The 27,806-nt window shown below is 39.9% G+C and overlaps 1 protein-coding gene across 1 annotated transcript in view; it reads right to left on the bottom strand.

Annotated features, from left to right (window-relative positions):
• The window catches only part of LOC121527357 (contactin-associated protein-like 2), a 282,121-nt gene that overhangs the window by 34,086 nt on the left and 220,229 nt on the right, over window positions 1–27,806 (bottom strand). The window contains exons 16-19 of the mRNA XM_041814293.1: window positions 20,169–20,325; window positions 18,287–18,414; window positions 7,609–7,779; window positions 798–1,016 (exon numbers count right to left, since the gene is read on the bottom strand). Of these exons, the coding sequence (XP_041670227.1) occupies window positions 798–1,016; window positions 7,609–7,779; window positions 18,287–18,414; window positions 20,169–20,325 (675 nt within the window). The remainder of the gene's footprint in view (window positions 1–797; window positions 1,017–7,608; window positions 7,780–18,286; window positions 18,415–20,168; window positions 20,326–27,806) is intronic.

Raw genomic sequence — 27,806 nt, 5'->3', positions numbered from 1 at the left:
AGAGGCAAACTAGAACATTAAAAGTTGGGTATTTGAATCAGAAAAAGTAATAGGATAATGAAATTATTTTATAAATTGATATAGGGAGGGGAAGGCTATCGTATCTGGGTGTCTGATTGGAATTTTAAGTCTAAAGGGGGCACTGACGGCTCAGCACAAAAGGAGGAAATCTGCAAAGTAAAGTTCTAATGAGCTTCAGGGGAATTTTTCACATTAGGGAGATGAAGCTTTAAAGGATAACCATTCGTCAAAGTTTAAACTTAACCACAACTGCTGTGATAATAAGTGCTTGATAGCTGGTGCAATATGTACGTCCAGGAAAAGGAAAGTCATATGGTTAATATCTTCTTTTGAAATAACTTTTTCTTGATCCTGAGACATATTAATGCTGAGTATAAGTATTATAATATGAAAGAAATGACCTCTATGACACTATTAAGTTAGTTTCAGTAGCAGAGGCTCAACTTCTACTATATTAAAACTCTGGTCACTTACATAGCTCAATTTCTGAGGACGTGTACATGCCTTTATTTCTGTGTATCAGAGTATAATGGCTTTGTGCACTGAATTAACATTAAACTAATTAGCTATACTATGGCTAAGCTGGACATAAGCCTCTAAAGACAGAATATGTTGGTTTTTAAATAAATGCTGCTACATCTCATAACTTCTAAACCAACCAGACATCCTCACAATGAATGTGTGCATGGAGGGCACAAGGCTACATGCTAATGTGTGTGGATGACCATCAGTCTTACATGTAGGGGGTTGTTAAATGTTTGAATTGTGTGTCTTACCCACATAGAGCTGGCTGAACAGCTCTAGCCGTGTGTGTCCCTGTGCAGGAGCGAGCTGAGACGCACGGTATGTTTGATCGAGCTGAAGGACCGCCTCTTTGACGTTTCGCTCGGCCATCACATGATGCCACTGGTCGTCACTGACCGGTGTGGGTGAGTGGACGGTCAGCTCTACGGGTCCATTTCCAACATCAAAGGAGAAGGAGACGACATTTGGAGCTGAAGGGATGGGGGAAAAAAGAACTAATTTATCACATTAAAAAAAAAAAAAAAAAAAAAAAAACCTTTCTGAACCCATAAATCTTCCTGTTCAGTCGTAGCCCACTCTGCAGGTAAATTTGCTTTCATTTTCTCATCTAACGGCTCATTTGTTTGAAGGCCAGTCATTTGGCTCGTATAGATTTCAGCTTTGCAATACACGACTGCTCACAGGACTGGACAGGGCTAATCCAACAAACCAGCCAAATCTGTTGGCAGGCTGGTGTGCAGACTTACTATCATGTCCTTTTTAAACATAACTTTGATTTCTGCATAAGTCTCTCCAAATGACCAAGCTTTTATTTTATATTTCATTAAGTATATGAATCAGAAAAGTGGGTAAAATGTACTGTTTTAAACTGTTTAAAAAATATTCTTAGGTTTTTGAGGCATCTGACAACCCCCTCTCAGTATCTTGCGACCCCCAAGGGGGAACCATGCTATTAAGAATTATTGATATGTAGTTATAATAACCACTTCATTGCTCTAAATGGTATTGCCTCACTTTGGCTCCATTCAGATTATATATTAAAGTGGATTTTTTTTTTTTTTTAACTGGGGTATCTCATAGTAAAAAAAATGGCATAATTGAAGTAATGAACAATATGACAATTGTAATATCTCATAAAAGGTGCAAAATAAACACACCATAATATATATTTATAAATTACAGTATATGCATAAAAACAGGTGTAAAACATATTAAAAAATTACTACATACTTATGTACAGATGAATGTACATGTACATATGTACAAATGTACATATGTACATGTACGTATATGTACAAATATGCGTACATACACTCTTTTCAATATTTAAAACTCTCCCAATACAATCACAAACAGCCTCGGCCCATTGTCATCAAATATTAAATCAACAGCCTGAAATCTAGGAGTAGAATTTGATTCCAACCTCACCTTTGCAACACACATCGATAAAGTTATACAGTCATGCTTTTTCATTTATGCACAATTGCCAAAATAAAACCAATTCTCCACCAGTCAGATATAGAAAAGGTAATCCACCCTCTCATTTTTTCCCATCTGGACTATTGCAACTATCCTATCAGGTATCAGCCAAAAATCCCTCTCTCGGCTTCAACTGGTTCAAAATGCTGCAGCTAGGCTTCTAACTGGTTTTAACAGACGACATCACATCACTGTGATCCTGCATTTCGGTCCTCCTGGTCTCAGCCTGTGTAGCTGGGTTTCTGTGTTGCCTGGGTTCCTATGTTTTTATTGTTTTTATGGAACCTACGACGCTTGTGCTCTACTGATCATTGATGTTTTAGTTTTTATGGTTACAATGCCTGCACACCATGATCTCATGGTTTACATGGTGTCTGTGACATCTAGGTTCTGATGTCATTAGTTTATTCACTTGATCATGTTCTCTGTTCTTGCACTGTTGGGTTCTGTTGATGTTTCTGGGTATCATTGTTCTTTTGTCTCGGTCTTGTCTTGGTTGCTTTGCTATTGTTCCTAACCATGTCAAAGCACTTTGTAAACCCTTGTTTTTTTAAAAGTGCTCTATAAATAAAGTTCTTCCTCTTCTTCTTCTTCTTCTTATTATTATGCAGGTATATACATAGAGAAATAGGAACAAAGGTGTACTTACAAACAAACATTCAACAAAAGCTGGGACAATACAGAAAGTGTAATCAGATAAATGCATGTTTAACACTGGTTACTGTGGGCCGTCACCCAGGACAGCACTTGCTGAATACTACCACTATTTAAATTTAAGAATCTCTATTAATCTCCCCCATTTTTTTTCAAAAAAATTCTGGCTTCCCTTTATTTAAATATTTTAGTTTCCCTAAAGCAACACAATGAGAGATCCTTAATATATTAATTCATGCTTGGTTTACTAACACTTTTCCATTCCATAGCAATTGCCCTTTTAGCTCGTAAGAGACATAAATCTATAAATGCATGCTGGGTATCTTTAGTAGTAAAGCCCAGTGGGTAAATACCAAGAATGCACAACTTTGGCAAAGTATATTTCTAATTCAACTCACTTTTTCTTCAGTCCTCCTGACTCTTCTGCTTCTAAAACCTTCTCTTTTCTTCTTTTTTTCTTCGTTCATTTTGATCCTGTTGATATCATGTTTGTTCTTTTATCCACCCTCCCTTGAGTCTACTCTTTTCCTCCCTGTGTTTTACTCCCTTATAGCTTTTTCATTGTCTCTATATTTACTTCTTGCTTTCATGCTTTCACTTACCCATACTCCATAAGTCTTATTTATAAGCCAAGTCCCATCCTCCCCTCCATTATCCCTTTCTTCCGCCTTCCTCTTCATTGCAGACAATCATTACAACTTTGATGAGATGTAAAAGGCAACAGAAATCATCCCTGCTAAAACCTGCCAGAGTGCTGAGTGCATTATCCCATAAGATAAATTTCAAAAAGTGCTTTCATATTCAACAACCCACAATGCCCAGCAGCACACACCGATGCATACACAGACAGTGAGACTTTTGCTTTAGAGCACTGAAATAATAGCATCTGTATGCAAAGCACATGTCTGCAGGGCATGGCGGAGCCACATTTTAAATGCTTGAACATTATCAGAATACACAAATGGAAAGAAAAGTTATCACAGCCTGTGAGAGGGGGCATTAGTGTGTTTTATGTTTTTGCAGCACAATAAAGCAAGATTAATGCCCTTAAACTTCCCTTTATATCCTCCCTCCACAGGCAGAGCTGAGATGGATGTCATCAGTGCTAATGTGTTTGTGTGAGACATACTTCCACGTAAACTGAAAGAAAAATCAGCAGAGATTTTTCAATTTTATAAAGGCTGAAAGTTCTACAGTAATCTCAACCAAACACTGAAAGAGAATTTGTATTCTGCTTTTCTGATGTGAGTTTTCTTTCTGTTTAGCTTTTTCAGATGGTTGGCACTGTGTCGCTCATTTGTCTCTTTCCCGTCACCTAATCTAAACTCTGTTGTCCGTCTCATTTTCTGTGTTAACCTTAAGCTCTGCATTTTTCTCTCCTCACACTGTTGAACAGTCTGGCCTCTTTAAGAGGGGAAACAGCAGACCTTTTGCTGTTGTTGAGATGTAGTCCATGCAACGGATATATGAAAAGTCTATCTAGGCTGTCAGGTTAGCAGGACATAGGATGGGCAAGAAAAGCAAGTTACAGATGATTATTAACCCCCTTATGAAAAATTTTTAACACAGCTTTTTCAGACAACCTAGTTTTATACTGGATGTGAATGTTATTTTACTTTGCACACAGAAACAAAATTATTTCAGAAAAACCAAAAACTGCCACGTTCTAAATTATTAGCCTCCCCCCCAGTGCTAACAGTCCAAAACAGCATTACCAAGTGTCAAGAACTGGAGTGAAAAGTATCATCAGGAAATTCAAAGACAGCCACACAGTAAAGAACAATCCTGGCAGAGATAGGAAGAGAAAGGTTTAAAAAAAATCTGGAAAGAAAACTAGTGAGAGATGTGTCTAAATCCTGGCATACACTGTGTGATTTTAGGCTGTCCCAGATGTAAGATGACCAATCATGCTGTATATTTGATCCTGGATCTAATTTGGTGGTCCTGCGTTGCATCCTGAGACAGGTGATAGACAGCCGTTGTCATGGTCTTGCGACCAAAGATAGCCTGGGATCAAATTCTGACAGTGTCAGAAATTTAGGATGATCATCTCATGATGGCACTGCTGCTACGACCCACATCCACAAACCAACCAATAGGAATGCAGCAAGAAATGACATAACAGTAAACAGGAGACTTACAAACGACCTTCTCAGTCCATTCCTGTACAGATCAAGAAAAACTCCACTTCTGCAAAAGACACACGATCAAGCCAGACTGAAGTATGCTAAGGAAAACCTGGAGAAAGATAATGGATACTGGAATGATGCCCTTTGTTCAGATGAGACCAAACAAATGCTCTTTAGCCATAGAGACATTGCCCATGTTTGGAGACAGAAGGGAGAGGCGTCTAAAGAGAGAAGCACAAATTCAGACAGATTTTGGCATGACTGCAACATCGTAGCCCATCGTCAAAACTCTGGCCCGATTTTGAGTGTCGGGAACAACAAACAGTATTGTAGTATTCAACACATCCAAGACACTCCACGATGCCCGACAACCACAATTCAACAAGACCAGCATGTCAGAATTTTTCTCTCATCGTCATCTAGTGTGATGCTCTGACCTGACGTCAAAGGCATGAATCCTAAAGCCTACCAACAGGACAGCATGTGCTCCTTATCTTTGCATCATCATTTACATGAATCTTTACTTTTCTCCCTCTAGGGAACTTATGTGAAATTTTATTTCATTTTATTTACGTTATCACACTAATACCTGATGTTCTATCTGAAAGAGAGTCGGTCCATATTGTCCTCCTCTTGGTTCTATAATTGTTATCCATAATCCAATCCATAATTGTTTCTTATTTTCTTCTTTTACAAGCTAAAGGCTGCTACAATCACATAGAGCACGTCTGTTGTAGAGTGACTGACACTCTTTGACCCGCCCCGACAACCTGTGACAGTGGTGAGGTCAGCATATAGTGAGCGGGCAGGATCACACTTATAGTGGGGCCAGGCTGTCAGCCAAGACTAGGCCAAGATTTTAGTCCCATAGTCTGACATGCTGCCTGAAAAAAAAAGAAAAAAAAAAAAAAAAACATTGTGTAGTTTGGGCCGGCCTTAACCCAACAGTCCCCACGTTGGGAGTGTGATGCTGTGGGGATGCTTCAGTGCACCTGAAACTGAGAATCGCATTAAGGCGGATGGAGTCACTGAGAAGGAAGGACATGTGAAGATTTTGAAAGGAAACCTCGAGCAGTAAAACTGGGTCTGTGCTGTTGCTTTGTCTTCCAACAATGACCCAAGACCTACGTGGTTCCTGGTGAAGAACTACCTCCAGAAGACCAAAGTGAACTTTACTGACTGGCCTGTACAAAGCCCTGAACTGAATCCTATTGAAAACCTGAAGGGTAAACTGAAGACCAAAGTCGACCATCAAATCTGGAAGAGCTTGAGAGATCTGCCAAAGAAGAATAGGCTGGGATTCCTCAGGAGATGAGTCTGGGACTTGCTGAATACCAGAACAAATGACTGCAGGCTGTTATCTAGCAAAAACAAAACACAACTGATTAGTAGCATCAGGGGGGCTAATCACTTAGACCCCGGTAGTTTTTGGGTTTTGTAAAATCATTTTGTTTCTGAGTGCAATATAGAATAATGCAAGCATCCAAAATAAAACCAGGATATTTGGAGAAGTTGTGATAAAAATGTTTTGCTCTCTTCGATAGCAGTTGGGACATTCTTGGGAAAACGTGACTTCATCCTGACACCAGGTCATTGATACTGAATGGATGTTGATTTGAGTAGCTGGACCAAGCTCATACAGACCTACAACACTGATTGCCAGTCTTAACTTGGACTAAAGACTTGGAGGATGTGAAAAGATGAATCATTTTTGTTTTAAATGTCTGTTGCCTCTTGTGTGTCGCCTTTTCTCCATATCCTTCTGTACCATTTGACAATGTGCAGGCTCACACTGAAATAAGGCCATAGTAACATTCATAATTTTTGTGTTGTGATCAAAGTTATGTAGGGTGAAATTTTCAGATTGATTTGCATTAATTATTTTTTTAGAAACACATAAAAAGAGAGGGAATCAGGGATGGATAATCTCTGTATTTGTCTTTGTGTGTGAGAGAGAGAGCTTATGATTTGTCATCCCTGAAAATGAGTGATTTGGTTAAACAGAGATTCATAATAATTCTGGCACACACAATTACCTGAAATAAATGATTGCTCTTGCTTGCAATCAAACAAAGTGCTGCGGCATAATCAGGACAGAATTGGGCTGGCTGCATCAGTTTGGGTTATTCTGACTGTGTGGTGAAAGGTTGCACCATCAGACTGCTGGATAAATGCTAATAAGTTGAATTTCCATATTTTCTAGATTCATCTCAAACAAATTGAAATATTCAAAGACTCGATTTTTGTTTAAGTCCTGATGATTATGGCTTACATCTAAAACACACTGTCATAAAATATTTGAATATCGTGGAAAAGTCCAAATTACAAAGGTTTCCTGAGCCTTCATTCTCTCACTCTGGTTTATTACACACAACCACAATCATGGGGAGGACTGCTGACACCCTCCACAAGGAGGATAAGCCACAGGTCACTGCTGAAAGGGCAGGCTGTTCTAGGAGGCTGTATCAGAGCAGATCCATGGAAAATTGACTGGAAGAGAAAAGTGTGGTAAGAAAGGCTGTGCAAGCAACAGGGATGAGCTCAGCCTCTAAAGGATTGACAAAAGAAGCAGATTCAAGATCTTAGGGAGCTTCTCAAGGAGTAGACTGAGGCTGGAGTCAGTGTTTCAGGTGGAGCTCCAACCAATTACTAATGCATGACTAAGCATAATTTCACTTCGGATGAGATGACCCTAGAACTTTCATTTCTTGAATTAGATAATGGAAAAAAAAAAAAAAAATTCATGATATTCTTTTCTTTTTGAGAATCAGCTGTACACAAACTCACTGAGATTTCTTACATTTGAGCTCCAAGCGGATGAAGTCAGTGTTGCCCAGGTTCTCCAGGAAGACTCCGTAGGGGGCGCTGGTCTTGAAATAGAAGGAGATGTCGGCGCTGGTTTCACCCTGGAAGGTGGCAAAGTGCAGGTAGGATGAGGGGGTGGTGAATGAGGCAGCATTCCAGTAGTTATCTGTGAAAAGAGACAGAATCAATCGTTATATATTTCTACTTGCAGATTTTCTCATTTGATATCTCAGCAGAGATGAATGCACCACATAGGTTTTAATGCTGATCATATCAGAAGCCATTCCTTCTGTTTTGTATAAAGACCAAACCAGGGAACACTTTATTCGTAGACAAAGTATTGCAGAGTTTTTAGTTTAGAACTTTTCTGAAGACTTTCCTGAAGTGAAACCAGCAGCAGCTAATGAAGACAAAGTACGTTAAACAGCTGCTGATGAATCATCAGACTGTGGTTGATGTAGTGACGTAGTCCCCTCTCCCCACGCCTTGCCATGTCTCTGTCTCACTCCTATCAGTCAAAGATGAAGAGAAGGGGAAAAATGAGAGGAGTGAAGAGAGTGGAAAGGACAGAGGGCAGATTTCAAGGAAGGTCAGAATACTGAAGAAGTGATGGGAAAGAGGAGAGGAAAGTCACGTAAAGGGCAGATGACAGGAGAGATAGGGGAGATGTGAGTGACAGGAGGGCAGGAGGGAGACGAGAGGAGTTAAGACTAATGTGGTTTCAGCGGTGAGGTCTCTTTGATGCCCCAGAGGATTGGCCTTTAAACTTGGACCACATCCCAGCAGGAACAGTAGACAGGGAGGCAGAAAGACAGAAAGACTAGAAAATGTACAGGAGGTGTGTGTTGTTGTCTCTCTTAGGACTGGAAAATTTCCCCCTGTGACTGTAGTATAAAGACACCTGTGTCTGGACGGTCCAGTCACTGGTAAATCAGTATTCCTGGCTGCCATTACACCATGAAGACAAAAGAACACTCCAAGCAACTCAGAAAAAATGTTATTGAAAAGTATAAGTCAGGTGATGGACACAAAAAAACTGAGCACACCCCCTGGTGTTCATTTATGGCCCACTCTTATACCTTGAGGAATTCAGTGATCTGTGTGCACTCCTCTTGCACCTTCATGAGTTTACTTTGGCTTTGGATGAAATCACCTGCTATGAAAAATGATAAGAAACCCTCCATGTCCTCCTGAAGCTGGACTGCAGTGATTTCGGTTATAATGTGACCGTGTTCAGTTGTCTGATTTGGAATCCTTTAACCTTATATCATTCTCAGCTTTACTGTATGTTAAATACTAATAGGCCAATGTTAACACACAGGGATGAAAATGTTCAGTAAACATGGCGAACTCATAACATACAACAGATGCACACCAGTGACAACAGAACGATTCTTTCCATCTATGATCATGGCATAAATATCACAAACCAGTACATCAGATCAATAATATGATAAGATATGATAAGATAAAGCATAAAAACAGCTGCTGACCTCCATATTGCACCAAAAGAACTAAAGTTTAAACAACAAAATCACTCATCCCCACTGAACCGAGGCAAGCTGACATGATGTGAGATTCAATTTGCATCTGGAAGCCAACAAGCTGATTCATGTGTCTCTGCTTGACCAGACAGGTTATGTGCCAGTGCCCACAGATGGTGAGGATGACTGACTGCTCTATCACAGGTCATTAGCAAGGACAGTTACAGGCACACACTCATAAGACACATAATGTGCATGTACATGCATAGAAAAGTGCAAAACATATAGCATGTAAATGAATACAGATGTATAAAAGATACATGACATGCAAGCAAATGCAGATGTTTAACATAAGTCATGCATGAAAATAAAGGTGTACAAAAGAACTTGGACGTTAACACAGATGTACTGACACATAATATGCATGTAAGTGCAGATGCACAAAAGACAGATAATATGCATGTTATCACAGATTAGACATTGCTGGCTTCAGGCCAAAACCTTGTAGCTTCATTATTATTATTTACATTTATTTTTGGTCACTGTTGACATCTGTCAGTGGGTTTGACTGACTTAAAAACAATAATAAAAAGTGTCAAAGAGATGCTGGCAATGACCATTCAATGATGAACTGATAAAAAAAAAAAAAGTATCTTTTTATTCTTTCATTCCCCGAAAAGTGTTTATTTGGAGATACAAAGATTGTTGTTCTTTTTTGGTGTGAGACACATTTGCACCATGAGTGAAGTTATCTGCTGAGTTAAGTTCTTGTCCGTGACTTTGGGTCTTTCTAAAGGATGTATAGGGCATATTCTTCATCAGAAGTTGACTCTCTTCTTTATTCTTCCAGAGGAAGCTCATCTAATCACAAATTTTAAAGAGTGACTGCAGCTCTGTCAAACTGTAAAATAATAAAGACTGTAAAAGTTAAGATTAACTAGATGTAGTGATGAGAGATCATGTTCAACTGTACGCCTCCCCAGTAGCTACTCCGTACTTAAAGTAAATCTTAAGTCTAATGATTTTTATTTTACCTGAGTGGATTTATAGTTCAGTACAGTAACTTTTATTTTAGTCAATTTTAACCAAAGTAACTGCACTTTAACTGGAGTACAATAGTTGTGTAATTTTTCAAAGCTCTGTCCACTTGCTAATTTCAGTATATTGTCAACTACTTCAGATTTTTAGTTTTTTTTTTTTTTTTTTAATCAAAGTTCTAACCATAGTGGAAGAAAGCAGCTCTTAACTCTGCAGTAGATGCATCCAGCTTTATAAAGTGCCTCTAAGTTAGAGGTTCAGATATGCCTGTGTTGTCACAGAGATCTGAAAATTCTCAAATAGCAAGCTTGTGTTTCTTTGCTTGTATCAAGGCTTAACTAACACCTATATTTTATCCTTTTCCGTACGATTTAGGATCCAAGTGTTGTATATCAAGAATATAGGACAAAATCATTTGAAATGTTTGGTATCATTAAATGAGCATGACTGCAAGTCATGAGAGTCGGCATGTCCAGATCCGCTCCATATCTGAAAATGGCCCTCAATTCTTTGTCTGGACTGTACAGATAGCCAAATAAATAAAACGCAGAATGGGTTTCATTTATACCAGGGTGAATTAAGATATAAACACACCTAAAGTCCCTCACACTCTTGCAGACTCTTTCCCATCAAAGAAAGGCAAATGGAATCACACAGGAGAGTACATCTTTACTAAAACTTCTCCTTTCTGCCTTAGACATTTGTCATTTTCCTACAAAAACCCATTATACAGCCAATCATCATTGCTCCTACTAAGACAGAGCTTCAAGCCCAGAGAGAGGAGCATCAGTCATACACGCCGCACCTATTCACGGGTGAAATTTCTAATATTCATCTAATATGCCTTAACGGGCATGGGTATACTCAGTGTTCTGGTGTCTTGACCACCAAAGTCATTTCCCTCTTACAGGTAGTTTGTTAATCTGGTTAGTTAATGTAAAAGAAGATAACTCATAACTTCTCAAACACCCAGTGGATAATAAAGAATGATAAAGAAAATACAAGTGATCCATCTTCAGTGGCTGTGTCTGCCTAACTGCCACATAAACAGATGTGATGTCATGGGTCATTTGGTTTGTCTGTATGTTGGCAGCTCTGTGATGAGGAAACATTAGTGAGAGTGGCACCAGATTTTCGACGAAGCGACCATTATGACTGTGACACTGGTTAGGAATAAAGGGAAGGTGTTCTGTCATCTTCTGCACCCTTGACAGAACAAGGCCACTTCCTGTCTTGGAGGTAAACACAATAATCACAATAATAGGGGAAAGCAGCATATGAAGAATTACCGAACCCACTGGAACACTCTGAGTATACAGAGATTGGACACTCAAGCATTCCTTTTACTCTGAAAAATGAGCAGTCAATAGGTTATACATGAAGCATTATTATTTTCATGATTGCTCTGCCTCACAATAAAGATTTTACCCATTTCCTCCCTTTAGGATATCACTTTCCACTAAAGCTCTCTGGTACTTTTTGCATCAGCAGGAGATAAATTTGCCTCTATTTGTAAAAAATAGTTTCAGAAGAAAAAAATAGAAAGAAAGAGCATAAGGGAGGCAGTCTAAAAACACAAAAATCATTTTACTGAGAAAAACTGTAGCAGCTCATTTCTGAGTCCTGTCAATAGGCAATACATTTGAGCTGCCTGAATCAGATGGACATTGATTTCACAGCCCAAGTTTGAAACAATGGAAATGAAAATCATTATACTTTGATAACTTCTACTACTGTTCAGGAACAATTCAGACCAAAAAAAGACACCATACACCATACGCAAGACCTGCTGAAGATACAAAACACAAGATACGAAGTCCTGGGGAGAAAGGAGGTATTAACAAAATTAATCTACAAAAAAATCAAAACTTGCTTTTCAGGTATCGCTGAAGCCATTTTTACATTTGCAAGCCAACATGTTGTTGGCAATAAGCAGTTGTATAAATATTCACCCCCTTTAAAGTGACTGACCTTATTCAACAGAGGTCCAGACAGATGGTGCTGGAAGTCTTGCAGTTAGTGAAATGGGGATCACCTATGAATGTGTATCAAGTGAGTGTAGTACAAAGAACCATGTTTCTGGAAGGTCCAGTCACAGATTTGATCAGTATTCCTGGCCATCACTACAACATGGAGACAAATGAACACTCCAAGCAGCTCTGAGCAAAGGTGATTGATAAGTCTAAGTCAGGGAATGGATACAAAAAAAAAATATCCCATGGCACTGAACATCCCCCAGAGTTCAGTTAAATCATGAAGAAATGAAGGAATATGGCACATCTGCCTAGATCAGGCCGTCCTCACAAACTGAACTAGAATGGCCGTCTGAGGCGGCAGACCCACGCCTAAGCAGCGCTACTGAGGAACTTATGCTCCCATTGATTACTATGGTGTTCAAAATTTCAAAGTCAGAGAAAAAACAAACAGGTGCACGGATCATCACCAAAATCTAATCGATTCTTCCCTGTCACTATCCCAATATTCCCTGAAAGTTTGGTGAAGATCTGACTTTCCATTCTCGAGTTATTTTGTACACATATAAAGAAAGAAAGAAACAGACGAACAAAGATGCAGAACCTTCTACATAAACCCCTGACGATTTCATCGTCGTGGGTAATAATTAGAATGCAAGAAGGAGACTAGAGAGCGAGGCCACCAAGACACCTATGACTACTCTGAAGGAGTTCCAAGTTTCAGCAGCTGAGATGGGAGAGACTCTCCAGACAACAACTGTTGGCCAGGTTCTTCACCAGTCAAAGCTTTATGGGAGAGTGGCAAAGAGAAATCCAGTGTTGACGAAAACTCAGATTCAATCTGGACTAGAGTTCACCAAAAGGCATGTGGGAGACTCCATGGTCAAGTGGAAGAAAGTTCTATGATCTGATGGGACCAAAATGGTACTTTTTAGCCATCAGAGAAGATGTGATGTAAAGTGTAAACATAGGCCATCACCAAAAACACACCATCCCCACTGTGAAGCATGGTGGTGGCAGCATCATGTAGGGGTGCTTTTTGGCTGCCTGCCCTGGAGGACAATCTTATGCAGTCTGACAGAAAACTATGTTTTGGGAGAAGATTTATTTTCCAGTAAGACAATGACCTGAAGCATACAGAGAAAGCTACCCAGACCCCTAGGACCAGTGCTCTGCACCGTGTGACTGTGTTTCAGTCCCTCCAGCTACAGGAGAAAAAGCCTTAAAAAAATTCAGGTGGAGCATTTCAGGTGTCCCTCTCTACCTTGTATCCATGCAGGATCTGTGTCTCTCAAATGACACCGATTCTCCATTTTCAGTTTGGAGTTGAAGCTTTGAACATTTGCCTGATGACAGTCTGGCAAGACCATCTGCTTTGTGATGTTAGGTTGCAGGATCCCCCCCTAAAAATGGGTATGGGTGTTTTGATGAGCATCAAAGCTGGGGTGTGTTACTAGCCCTGCAGCTAAACTCAGTGCCCACTGGCAGGGAAATCTTCCCTGAGGGTTGCACAGCTTTACATCATTATATCAAGTTTACTATGATCCGTTTCACTTTTATAAAGTTTGTGTGAAAGCTGTCTCAGCCTCAGAGTGAAAAATGATCCATTTAGCCAACGATAACAGATGGATGAGGAATGTGATGCAATCAATTTGCTCTAACCTGACAGCAACACGGAGCACACTGCAGGACTGGCACACAGAAAAGTCTTCTTATACATTTTCTGTTAATCCTAATGGAGTCTGACCACTTTTAAATGTGTTATGGTAAAAAGAAGAAGACTATGCTGCACGTTCAAACAACAGCACAAACAGTTTTATGCAGTCTGTGTGATAAATTGTAAAAAGCAGCAAACACCTGACAGACCATGAAGTCATTTTGTGTTTAATACAAAAAATACATAAAAATTAAAATTGAAATTTTAAATTGGCTATAAATTTATGGAGTGTTTGACATGTAAAACCATGACTCTAGACCACCATTGTCACACTGATCAATACAAACCAACAGAAATAATGTAAGTGTACATCATATGCCTTACCAGCATATCATGTGATCATAAAAAAGATAAATCTTCAACAAACGTTCTTTTGAATGAAGCTCATAGGACCAACCTAGGGGATTGTGTCAGATAATATTCAGAATCAAGCAATTAAAGATTGAGCACCAAAATTGTTCCTCTTACATAAAAACAAACAAACAAATGAACAATCACATCTCAGGTTAAGTGGCATCCGTTGATAAAATAAGGCACCATGTGTGTGGATCATGCATGATGCTTCTGTTTCCTTGCAGCTGCAGCTAACTGCATCTTATAGTTGGCCCTTAGCAGCAATTTAAGAAATTATTGTAAAGTTTAAGTGTAGTATGATGCCTTGCTTTTGTGTGTTACCTAATTCTTTTAGTTCTATACTTAGGGGTCACGGGGGGCTGGAGCCTATCCCAGCTGTCATTAGGCGAGAGGCGGGGTACACCCTGGAATGGTCGCCAGTCAATCGCAGGGCTGACATATGGTGACAGACAATCTGGCATGCTCACATTCACACCTACGGCAAATTTAGAGTCACTTATTAACCTGATGAGTATGTTTTTGGTGGTGGTAGGAGGCCGGAGTACCTGGAGAGAACCCACGGGGAGAACATACAAACTACACACAGAAAGGCGCTGACTGGGAAGCGGTTTATAAACCCCTAATACATTAATATAATTTAGATGAAACAACCCATACCAGCTTGGTTTATATGAACCTTTGCACCACTCTCTCTGCCTATTTTTGCCATTTGTCATCCATTTTCACAACTATCTACTTTTTGTGCCTCTGTTTATCAGCTTTTGCAACTTTAAAGACAATTTTGCCATTTGTAACCAATTTCACCTCCTGTTATGGACATTTCTGCCACTTTAAAGCCATTTTGACACTTCTTGAGCCTACCTAGCACTTTTTCTACCAGTTTTTGCCACTTTCAGCCAATGTGGCCTCTGATAACCCATTTTGCAATGATTAACCCCTTTTCACCTCTCCCTTCAGACATTTTTACCTAATTCTAACCATATTTCACTATTTTTGACCCCTTTCCACCACTCCCTTCCCCGATTTTTCCAATTTTAACTGTATTTCACCATTTTTTATGCCATTTTAGTGCCACAAAACCAATATTTTGCCATTTGTAATCCATGTTAACCTTTCTGCCTGCTTTAGACCCTTTCCAGCTGTAATTGACTATTTACCCATTTTGGCCACTATTAACTCATTTTCACCACTCCCTTCACCCATTTAGTTCCATCTGTAACCATATTTCACCACTTCTTCTGCCTGTTTTTGTCACTTGGGAACCATTTAAGCAACTTTCCACCCATTTTTTGCCTCTTTAGATCCATTTTTGCCAATTTGAACACATTTTGCCACCTTTAACCATGTTTTGCATCTTTTAAAATCCCTGTACCACCTTACCCATTTTAATTCTGTTTAGCTATCTACCATGGCAATAATAAAAACAATATTTTGTTGCTTTGATATGAGTGCTTATTATTAAGGTCAAAGAGTATGGTTATCACAGCTTAACTTTACAATGGACCATAATTTTGCTGACCTCCATGGGCCCTCTGTTGGGCTGGGCTCCAGAAAGCTCTCCCCTTTATCCCCCCTTTAGGTGGCCTTGCATGAAGGAAGCATTTTAAAAACATGCTGAGTGTTTAGTCAATTATATCTGAGAAGAGAAGGTGTCTTTGGAATCCTGTGGAGAGCCCTGTACTTAATATACACAGGAGGTTATCAGCCCAAAGTTTCACTTTCTAACAATGCTCCTGACCGGCTATCCCTCTCTTGTTATCATATGTTATTCAGATTGCAGCATCCTCACAGCTAATTTATTCAGCTTTAATTACATTTTGGAAATATTCCAGTCTGGTTTTAGGCTGCTTCCCTGCATAAAAGAGACCATCCTCCTGAGGGTCATAAATGACCTTCTTTGGACTGAAGATAAAAGAGAATGCAGTCTGACTGTTTTCAGAACTCTGTGTTCAATCGTCCATGCAGTAATACTTGACCTGCTCCTGAAATTTGTTGGCATTTATGAAACAGCACTACCATGGTTCAGCAGACATCATGGAGCTCTCCTAATAGGTAGGATTACCTTTATCATTACAACGCTGCACGGCCTTGTGACCTTTACTAGAAGCACTGTCTCATTTTATGTGTAAATTCTCCCACAGAGGGAAACTGACACCTTTAAACCCCAGCTGCTTCAACACTGTGCACAAGTAACACTAGCTATTGGCTTAGGGTTTTACAACTTAAAATCAAATTAAAAACCTCTCTGTAGCCGCTCTGGCTGTTAAAAAGTTGACAAAAAGCCCATTTTGATGGGTCCTATATTAAAGAGTTAAGCGGTATCTTTGTCCAACCTCTGATAGGCAGGTGACAAAGGTTATGCTGAGACACAGAAACTGAAACCATTTCTCATAGCTGACGACATGAAGAAAGTCATTATCACACTGATTTCCCCTCGATCAGGTCCCTTCACCCCTGCAGCTTATTCAGAAAGCTCCCACCAGTTTTCATTTTCTGTTCAGACCTCCTGTCAGGTTGAAGTGTGTTTCAGACTGATATAGTTTAAAAGCACAGTGGGATTTAGATCCTTGCTTACATGAAGGACTTTTTGATCCTATTGTTGTTAGAGAACAGCTTCTTATGCCCTGGCAGGACCTCCTGTGTGCCTCAGAGTCTGAACTCCTAAGGATCAGGTCTACACGTGTGTTGAACAGTCAGTGGTCTGCAAGGCCACACTTAAAATGATCTATCTCAAAGTTCAGTTCACTCAGCTTAAAATGAACTGATCAAAAAGTATCAAAATGTTTCAAAGGTAGCAACAAAGAACAAAAAAGGTGGTAAAACAGAATTGGGAAGTGGCAAAAATTGATTTAGAGGGGCAAAAAAGAGGAAAGTAGTACAAAAAAGGTTTTAAAGGGCAGAAAAAGTTAGGAGGAATAGCAAAAATGGGCATAAAAAAGGGGTGACAAAGGCTAAATATTGGCAAAAACTGATTAAAAGGGCAGAAAAGGTGATGAAATAGGATTCAAAAGTGGAATTAATAGGTTTACCAATACAAAAATGTTAATAAGATTGCAAAATGAGTTAAATGTGGCAACAACGGGTTTAGAGAGGCAAAAAATTGCAAAGTAGTACAAATAGGTCTTAAATGGCAGAAAAAGTTAGGAGAAATAGCAAAAATGGGCATAAAATGTGGTGAAATAGGGTTAAAAGGATGAAAAAAAAATCAGTTAAAAGACACAAAAATGTTCAAGAGATGGCAAAATGAGTTTCATAAAAAGTGGCTAAAATGGTTAACAGAGGCAAAAATAAGGAAGTGGCACAAATTGGCTTTAAATGACAAGAATGGGCATTAAAATAGTGAAATGTGCTTAAAATTGAAAAAAAAAAAAAAAAAAATCAGTGTAAAAAGTGTTGGAAAGTGTCACTAATAGCCAAAATGGGCAAACAGAGGCATCAATGGTTAAATAGTGATAAGTAAGTTAAAAAGGGGCAGTGACACAAGACAGAAATAGGCTAACAGGCAAAAATGGGTAAACTGAGTTTCTCGTGGTTGTCATGCTCCATAGTAGAATATTGAACAGAGTGTTTCCAGTTAAACCATGAACCTGGGCCTGTAAAAGTGGACATGGAAGTTAAACATTCTGACTAAAAGTGGACATGGAAGTTAAACATTCTGACTATGATTATTTTATTCTGGGCCAAAAGAAACGTTTTATTACCATTTAAAACGTTGTTTTGATCTGTGAAATTAGGTTTATGCTTTTTATTGTAAAAGCCCACCTGCAGTATGTACCCAGTACCCACGGTTTGGAAAGCTCTGGAGTTTTTATTATAAGCTTTTAAAGTGTGATGACACAGTCTTTCACAATTATGGACAGATTTGGGCTGAGGACTCAAATAGATTGCCCTTATCAGTACCACAGCAACCACATCTTCTAAAATGAAAAAAAAAAAAATAATAATAATAATAATAATGAGGCTTAATTTATTTATTTATTTATTTATTTACATTTCTAAACTGTTGTCAGTTTGGGTTGTCAAATAACAATATTCATCTTCACAATACAACTTCTGGTCATAACTTTGAACTCTGACACTCAAAATAATTATAAGCACGTTACTTACTGTCACCATGGCAACGGAGTGGTCCAACGGTCAGTTTGGCCTCAGAGCCTGGTCTGTTAGTGTCACCCACTGCAACCTGGCTGACAGGCAGGTGTTCTTTATTAATCAGGAGACCAGAATCATCTCTCCTGTAGGAAGGGTTAAAGGTCATATATTATGCAAAAATCACTTTTTCAGGCTTTTCTAACACAAATATGTGCCCCTGGCCTGACCACAATCCCCCAAGAATCAGAAAAATCCATTCCCTCAACCCTTCTCTTTCTCCATCTTTTAGAAAATGTGTGCTGAACCAAAGCGTTCTCAGATTTTCCCCTCTTGATGTCATGTGGGGAGTTAGCCCCGCCCCCAGGTTCGGTTGGCCCTCCCCACTTGGAAGAAAGTTCTGCCCTCTTCCCTGATCCTCCTCTCAGCTGCCAGCTGAGAGGAGCCACATCCATTAAGCCACATCCATTTCCTGATAGGGGTGGAGTCAGGGGCGGAGTCAGACAGCTCATTAACGTTTAAAGCTATAGATGCAGAAACAGCTCAATCTGAGCAGTGCTGAAACAGGAAGTGTTTTTCCAGCAACAAACTTCACAGGCATGTTTTGGGGACCTCTGAGACCAACATAAACTTGTCTTAAAGGGGTAAAATATGTGACCTTTAAAAAAATTGCACTTTTAAATGCATGGCTTCACTATTAATACTGTATGCAAAAAATGATTTTCTGAAGTAATGCTTTTGTTCTGAGTGAGATTCAAAGGGACTAAGTAAACCATGTTTTTATAGTCCTTTCTTTGTGTACTCGGGCAGTGATGTTAGAATATAGAGGGGCCTTCCCCAAACTGTTGCCACAAAGTTGTAAGCATAGCACGGTCTAACATGTCTGAGTAAGCTGAAACATAAAGGGGCCTGGCCTAAACTCTGACACACCCCCATGCCATCATCCCTCCTCCACTGAGCTTTACAGTTCGCACAGTGCAGTCAGGCAAACATAATATTCTGACAGAGCTTTAATTGTTTTTCATCCTTTCTACGTTGGAGGTAAAACCTTGAAGTATGTGTATGCATTACTGTTCCTATGTGCTGTTAGAATTACGGGTAATGATTGGAAATAGAGTTATGTGAGTTATAATTCAAAAAGTCACTCAGCCAAACAATGAGACGTTAATGCATGAAATATTAATGAAGAGAACAAAGCAGAGAGACTTCTTTGAAATCTCATCAGTTCTAGAGATAAGGACAGAGATGTTAAGGTACATGGAACCTCTCCTTACAAAGTAAGCAGCCACAAACACACTGACAGTGATGCACACTGTCTAATGAGAATATCCATCAGATAGCTTAAAGAGCTTTGAAGCACAAACTGTTAGTTGTGAAGGCAAACACAAACTCTGATTGTAGAATCCATCAATTAGGAAGTGAAACTCTCAAACCACACTCTGCTGACAGATTCATAAAACAAAAGTGGGAGAATTTCACTGTCAGTTTCCAAGGTTATGTGACGTACTTCACTTTTAGGTTCTTTTGATATTTAAGTGTGATCATCTATCTCTGTCAGGTAAGCAGTTCTGTTCTTTATGAGATGATCCACAGACTATGACATGTCTTTAAGCCTGAATGTCAGCCACTGTGAAAATCTATAACAGAAAATGTACTTGTTAAACATTACAGGAACTTAATAGGTGTATTGACCTTTATATTTTCTCTTGAAACTGGGGTTATTTTAGTAGTACGTCAGAATGGAAGTAGAGTACTTACAAAGCAGGTTTTGATGGGAAGGGGAAATAAAAGTGAAGCTGAAATAAATCTAAAAATGTTCTCCTGCTGACTGTTTCTGTAGATGATAATTAAAGCAGTAGAGAGCTGATGCAGAGAAGGTAATAAACATCCTCGGTCTTACCACTGTTTGTGGTCGGCGTCACAGTTGCAGTCGTACTTTGGGTCAGTGCAGTTCCTGTCGATGCCACAGGCACATTTCTGGATGCCGGGTGACGAGCCCCCCCAGTAGAAGTGTTTCTCACTGCCACGGCCCACCCACCACGTATAGGGAGTCCCATCTGAGGAGAAAAAAAACTTTGATTGAGTTTGAATTTAATAAAGAGGTCAAAGCCACAAAAAGGTCAGGCATGGGAGCAAATGCCAGTTCTGCTTTGGCCCTGTACTACTCTGACCTCCTGACAGCAATCCTCCAGCCCTGGGCCACACCCATGCCCCATTTCTCCAGGTATCCTCCCAGCTGACCCCTCCATCATGCACAAGGTCACCCCTCATTGCCCCGGTGTCTGGACCAGCCCACTGCGTCCTGGGTACCCATTATATGGTGAGGGATCCAGTCCATGGAAGTGCACCAGGTGCATGTAAAAGCACAGCTGCCATCCCAGTTTCAGGCAGCTAACCCTTCCCACTCCCGCTCTCCTGAGCACATCAGCTTAGACACACGGTCTTAGTGACACCCGAAGATGCGCTGACGAGACAAAGGAGTTGTCACAAAGGAGTCCAGTCGGCATTGCCATGAGTCAACATCCAGGCCTCAAAAGAGTACAGTAAAACCAGAAGGACCAAGGACTGAAAAACTTTTGTCCACATGCACAGATACCAGGAATGCCACATCACTTACTCAGTGAACCCATCGCCCTGTATGCAAGTCCAAGTCTGCAGTTGATCTCAGCCTTCAGATCCATGGATTATGCCACCAAGGAAGGCGCTTTCACCATTCACAGACACAGATTTGATTGCAGCATCTAAGGCATCCCCAAATGCCTGGATCTTTCTTTTGGCCCAGGACACGTGCAACCCCAACATTTCAGCCTTCTCACTCAGCTAATTAAAAGCCCCCACAAGGACAGCTAAACTATCCTCAAGTACCACAGCATCATCAGCAAAGTCCAGATCTGGACATCGTCAAATGGCACTCTACAGTTTGCTGCCTGTTACCCGCCTAATCATCCAGTCCATACAGGAACTGAAAAGCATATGGGCTAAAATGCCCCCCTGCCTCACATCAGAATCAACTGGGGAGAAGTCAGAGGTGGAGCCCCCATACTTAGAACACTCCGTTTGAGCTGAAACAGTTGAGCGGTCGACAACACCTCAGCACCATCAGCAACATTCAACCTACCTGACCGATGCTTGTTGTGCAGGGATTTCCTCCTCATTCTTTGCCCCGCTGCCTTCATGTGACATACAGCTCATCTAACAGCTGTAGCATAAGAAGTGCTACTCCTGTACGGATCTTTCATTTGTAGGAGTTTACGTGCAATGTAGTTGTACCAAGGCTCCGGAGACAAGGATGCCAACCCCCCTTTTGTTAGCAACTGCTGTTAATGTTCTTTTGTTTTTTTTGTTTGTTTGTTTGTTTTTTTTGTTTTTTAAATAATGAACTCTAAAAGGGTGAATTGAGTAAAAAAGCTAAGACTTTTTTTTCAAGGCCTTGTTTTCCATGTCCTGGGGACCAAAAAGTGAAAATAATAATTCTGTTACAAACACCTTCTGGATTTACAAAACAGGTCCTTGCGCTTCTTAATATTGGCTCTACTGGTGCCATTATTCAAAGTAGTTCCTGTCTACAGTTTCTCTTCATCATGAGCTACTCAGGCCGACTCCGAGAGAGAGGCAGAAACTACTGAAAATTGATTTTTTACAACATGGTTAAAATGGTGTTCAATATCAGACATATCTGTGTGGATTTCATCTTGAAATACCTCGGAAAATCACCCAAGTTTCAGGCTGGAAAAGCTTCTGTAAGGGCTATGAAGGCACGGGTTGTGTCACTGGAACGGTGCAATGGCGGATTATAGAGGGAAAAAAGCAAGTGGCTACGATTTATTGTTCCAAAGTTATTTAACTTTTAATATCTTGTCTCTGTTTTTGTGGTATACAACAGCATCGGTCTCAGAGGGCAATGAGGAACTTGTTCATCGAGGCTGGTCAACAGTGGGGGCCAGAGTGCCACCTATCCACTCTCCACAAGGAGGATCACAGACCCTCAGTTCACTCAATACATTTTTAAATATTTGAAATATAAATGCACGTAAGTCTTTTTTAACAAAAAAACATGATGTACTTAAAGGATAAAAGATATAACCAACTCCTGAACCAATCCAACCTGATTACAGAAGTGCAGCAGAAGATTATACTGACAGCACGCAGCTGCACCAAATCCACTAACACATATTCTACACAGCTGGATGGTAAACGCCTTTACGGCTGATGAAAAAGCCTCAGTCACACCTAATTTCAGAGATCTACTAAGAGCTGCATTAACAATCATCATTGCATTCAAATGTGTGAGACTCCTTGTTTTTAAGTGTGTGAATACATCAGCAGATGTGTGAAGACCGAACAAGAGGTGAAGGATCACTGCTGCTCAGTAAGAAATGTAATATTGTTTACTTTGCCTTGGATAATGTAGTCTGGTTTTAGACAGTAACAGGGCAGAGAGATGGGTGGAGATATTTTGGCGCATGGAAATAAATCACAATGACAGTGAGAGAGGATGAAACAATATTACATTTTCCTCTTTATTCTGAGGAAAATAAGCTGCACTGTCGATATCACTTTGTCAAATTCCATCCGACAATAAAATCTCTGGAGCCATATTTGCTCACAGCAGGGGATTGAAGAAGACTTTGATGCGGCACAATTGCATAGAGAAGTTTGATACACTGAATTATTACATTTTTTTCCCTTTAAACTCCAAAAGGGAGCTTTGGATGTGCCAGTGTGTCTTAAATGTATTCTCAGCCGGCGTATGCTTTATGTTTGTGTGTTTGGCCTCTGTGACCTGTGGCTTTATTGTCCTCATAAAGAGAATTAGCCTCAGCTCTCTCCAGGCTGCTGTTCAGACAACTTATTGTCAACAGGATTACAACTTCAGCTTCAAGAGACCTCACAATCCTCTCCCTTTATGTGGACAGGTACAGTATGAGCCCAACATTTAGAGAAGAAAATTGAGTTTAAAAGCATTTTCACACCTCTAGTTTGGTTGGTCTGGTCCAAATCAAGGACCAGTTTTTTTACATTGTTGCATTTGACATCAGCTTTTAGGTCATGTTCACATGGGGGCATTAAAAAGGGAAAAAAATCCTGTGATGTGTGAGGAGAATGCGCTCAGGCTGGTCCATTTCTTGTGGTTTATGATGTTGGCATACAACTTTGATACTTTCATCTGAGAAAGCTGGTCTGTCTGTTGGTTTTAGTATATATTTCTCTGACTAGGGTAACTCATTTAATCCAAAAAGCTCAATATTTCCTAAGTTAGGCTCGATCAAGGCCGGTTAGTGTTCTCACTGCACCAGAGTGCAAATGGAAGCAAGTTGAGACCCACCTTTTCAAGCAGTTGTTTGGTCTGCACCAGAGTTTGATGGTCAGCTTTCACACCAGCGATAACTGAACTAACTCTGCAAACGAACTCAGGTTTGGTTCAGGGATCAAACTGCAATATTGTTGCTTTTTCATGTGGTTTGGTTAGCTTTCACATTGGACTTGGACAAATGAACCAAACTTTCTGGATAACGTCAAATAGCCATACATTTGTGGAGCTATTGTCCCAAACAGCAACAAATAAGAAAAGAAGACGACAGCCAAACCAGAAATCCATCTACTTCCACCACTTTTTTAAACGACCACATAAAGAATGAAACAACACCAAATATATGCTGTCTTTTCTACTTTTCCTTTGATGCATTTCTGCCTTTGGTTCACAAGTTGGCCTGATTCACTTTCACACATTGAACAAATCACACCAGGGTTCTCTAACAATGGACCAAGACTCTTGTGTTTAAGCGGACCACTCTTTGATCTGCATCAGAGTTCACATCCCTCCAAACCAGAGCTGGAGAGTAACTAAATACATTTACTCAAATTACTGTAACTGAGAAGCTTTTTGTATACTTGTACTTTTTGAGTAGTTTTTAAAATCACTGCTTTTACTTTTACTTAAGCATATTTTGAGTGAAGTATTTTACTTAATTACATTTTAGAGTGCATGAAGTACTGAGTAAAAACCTACTAAAATCCACAACAAGGAGGTCCAAGCTTTCTGCCAACACCATGAAAATGACCAGTCATTAACACATGACAGTCGGTACATGCACACAGCAGAATATGATTCCATATCTCTTCCCTAAACAGCTGCTGCATTGTAATTTAGGTTAGGTCACACCTTCTAATAAATAAACCTGGTTGGAGGTCCATATTTTCTTGATATTGCACATTAAGGACAGGTCAGATTTCACTGTGAAAGCCTCTTGGGTATAAAAAGTAACTACTCAGTACTTTGAGCACGTTTTAAATAACTTACTTTTTACTTTTACTTGAGGAGATTTATAGAGCAGTACTTTTACTTCAAGTAACCTGAGTAACTGTACTTTTACTTGAGTACAATCGTCTGGTACTTTTTCCACCTCTGCTCCAAACAAACCGTACTATCCTTGGGAAAGGGACCAAAGTTTTCTTTTAAAGCAGACCAAACAGCTCTGGTGTGAGTGCAACCTTAGGTCTGCAGGTACAAATACTATATTCACCTAAAATAGCTACATAGTAAACACAGCTAAATTTAAAACTTCAAGCTTTTGATTTTAGCTACATTAGTTTATGCCAGGAATAAGAAACTTGTTAATAGAGGCTGGTCAACAGAGGGAGCCAGAGTGCCACCCATCCACTCTCCACAAGGAGGATCACACCGAGCTAGCTATGTTTGCATTAGCTACAAATGCTACAGCTCATGTTGCTTAAGCTAACTACTACTAGCTAGCTACATTGGCTTACATAATAATGTTAAAGTTAAGTAATGTAGCTAGCATGGCTATGTTAGCTTTAGCTAAAGCAGAGAAAGCTAAAGCAAGCCACTGTTCACATGACTAGCTACTTCTTAAATGGGTCTACACCTTGATACCAGATTAGACCTCAGACTTTGATTCTATTTTATTAATGAAATGTTGTTTAGTCTGTAATGTTTACAATTTGGTTATCCAATGAATGTAACTGCCAGTATATGAACAAAGTTGCATTTAAAAAAAGTTCTAAAACCAGAAACACATAATACTGGCAAACTAAACCTCTTGCATCATCACAGATGCAGTATCCCACAGCAGTGGTCCACAAGAGACAAACATAGCCTGCAGCCAGACCCTCCTCCAAAGGGGACAAGCAGTATTCAACATTATTCATCTAAAATTTAGAATTTATGACTCAAATGTCTGGATGAGTAATAGGAGAGGACAGAAGAGAGGATGTATGTGGTATATGAATAGCAGCAGGGCATCAGGTGGAATGAGAGCTACACATCGTGCCAGCTGAAATCTCCCGTGTGTTTCTGTTTAATCTCTGCCAAAACAAACAACTGAGGAGGGTAGAGGGAGGAAAAGCAATGAGGGGTAGAGATGAGAGGCCAACAGCATAATGGATGGAGATATATGGGAGAAAAGATATTGGCAGAAGTTCATACGAAGAGCTGCAGAGAGAGGGAACTGCCAAGGCGAGGCTGAGCAGCGTTTGTGTGGTGAAAGGGCAGAGTGTGTGCATTTGAGTGTTCAAAAGGGTTTTACATGAAAAAGCACTGCAATTTTCAAGAATCACACAAGAGTATGATCAGCATTAAGAGAGGAGGATTAAATACTTCTAATTCAAACAGAAACTCAAACAGATGATCATCATTGTGTACATTTTTCTACATGCATGCCATCACTGGTTGAAAGAGCAAACAAAACTATGTAGAAAAAAATATTATTTATTATAGTTACAAGACTAGTGCTTCCAATTAACCTCAAAATTAAAGACACAAGACAAGAGTTGGGCAGGAGGTTTCAAGGCTGGTTCGGTTTAGGTTGAGTGGGTTAAAGAGGACATTACCTAGAATGAGCCCTGATTAGGTTCTGGAGTTTGCATCTGATTTGCCTTAAAATAAGATTAAAGGGACAAAACCTACATTGACAAAAAACAGTTGAAAGCAAGGGTTTTGTTGAGTATAGTAAGGTAGGGTAGGGTGAACGAAGGGTAGTGTAGCGTAGGGAACCATGAATACTTTAGGGTAGGTGAGATTGGGAACTGAAAGGTAGGATAAGGTAAGCTGTGGTAAAGTGGGTAGGGTAAGGTAGGGTACTGTAAAGTAGGGTTGGGTACAGTTGGGTAGTGTAGGCAAGGGTAGGGTAGGAAAAAGTGAATTCAAATTGTTTTTAGGTTTTCAAATTCCGGTGTTGAAAATTTCTTTCTCAAGCACAATGCCCAACACAACAGAAGAGCATGGGTCACGTCCAGCCTTTAGCCAGCAATCACACCCCTGCCACTCAGACCATGAACTGAAAGGTCAGGGGATCCAAAATGGCACTGACATGCACTGGGAAATGATGGCTTTTGTGAAAGACAGTCACTTGAGGCTGAAATGCCAGATTGACATTCACAACCTAAATTGACTTTCTCATAAATCTGTCTGAGATGTCACCTTTCCTGGAGCCATTACGCCTGAAAGGCTGCTTATTACTGCCGCCCAATGAGGTCCTTTTTAGACCCTCTGATTGACCAGAGCTGGTGTGAGAGTGAATGTATTGTAAGAAACAAACCACATGCAGAGATGAAAGTAGGAGCGGTCCATCTTCTCTTTGCACTGATTTATAAGGAGAGTGGAAAGGAATCAATGCCCTTCATTTCTGCTCTCTAACAAGGCCAGGTACTGTACTATCTAGAAAATAAAGAGCAAAGAGGAGCTAGATGTGTACTCTAAGAGTGTTGTTCTTCACTGAAAAATAAACTAGCTCTCCATTTTTATTGCTTGCAATTTTTGTCTAATCACAATTGCAGACAATGCTCTTTGCGTCTAGGGAGGGGCATTACCCATGCCCCTGTGTGCCTCTTCCTATTGTCTCAGTCTTTTTCTCTCCTGGATCATCTCCCTATCCATCAAGTTACTCTTCAACCCCCCCCCCCAAACCCACCACCACTCTCCAGCTCTGATATATTTAGGCCTTTCTCTCGCCTCCCACCTTGTCCTTGCTCTCTTATATCTGTCAGTCTCAGAGGCCTCTTTCTTTTTATCTCTCCTCCTATTATGTCTCTCTACCTTCTTTTTACACCGCTGATCTCTTGCTACCAGGCTTTTCCCCCTCTGTCTCAAATCTGCCTTGTACACTTCCCCTTCAATCTTATATCGCTTGGTCTCAGTGGCTCACTCTCTCTCCTTTTTCTATCTCTGATCTCCCTATCTATCTTTCCCATGTCTCAAAGACTCCAAGTGTCTAATCTCTTTATGTTCTCATTAGCCCTTCTGTAATCTTTCCTTTAATACATGCTAATTGTAAATTCCCCATATCCTGATCATACTCTAATGTTGTGTTTGAAACACATCCTAATCTCTCTCTGTTTCCCTTATGGTGTGATTCAAGTTATGCTAAAGTACATTTTGTAATATCAATCACTTCAAGTGCTTGTTATTCTATACCCTTTGTCATCAATATGTGTTAGATGTTTTACTCTGTTGTTGATTTTATAAATCAATAATGATCCATATAGTTTGGCTTTTTGCTTTTTACTATACACCAAAAGA

Source organism: Cheilinus undulatus, linkage group 19, assembly GCF_018320785.1.
Source record: "Cheilinus undulatus linkage group 19, ASM1832078v1, whole genome shotgun sequence".
NCBI classification, from domain to species: Eukaryota; Metazoa; Chordata; class Actinopteri; order Labriformes; family Labridae; genus Cheilinus; species Cheilinus undulatus.
Note: the sequence above shows the minus strand (reverse complement) of the source record. Positions and strands in the feature narration are given on the sequence as shown.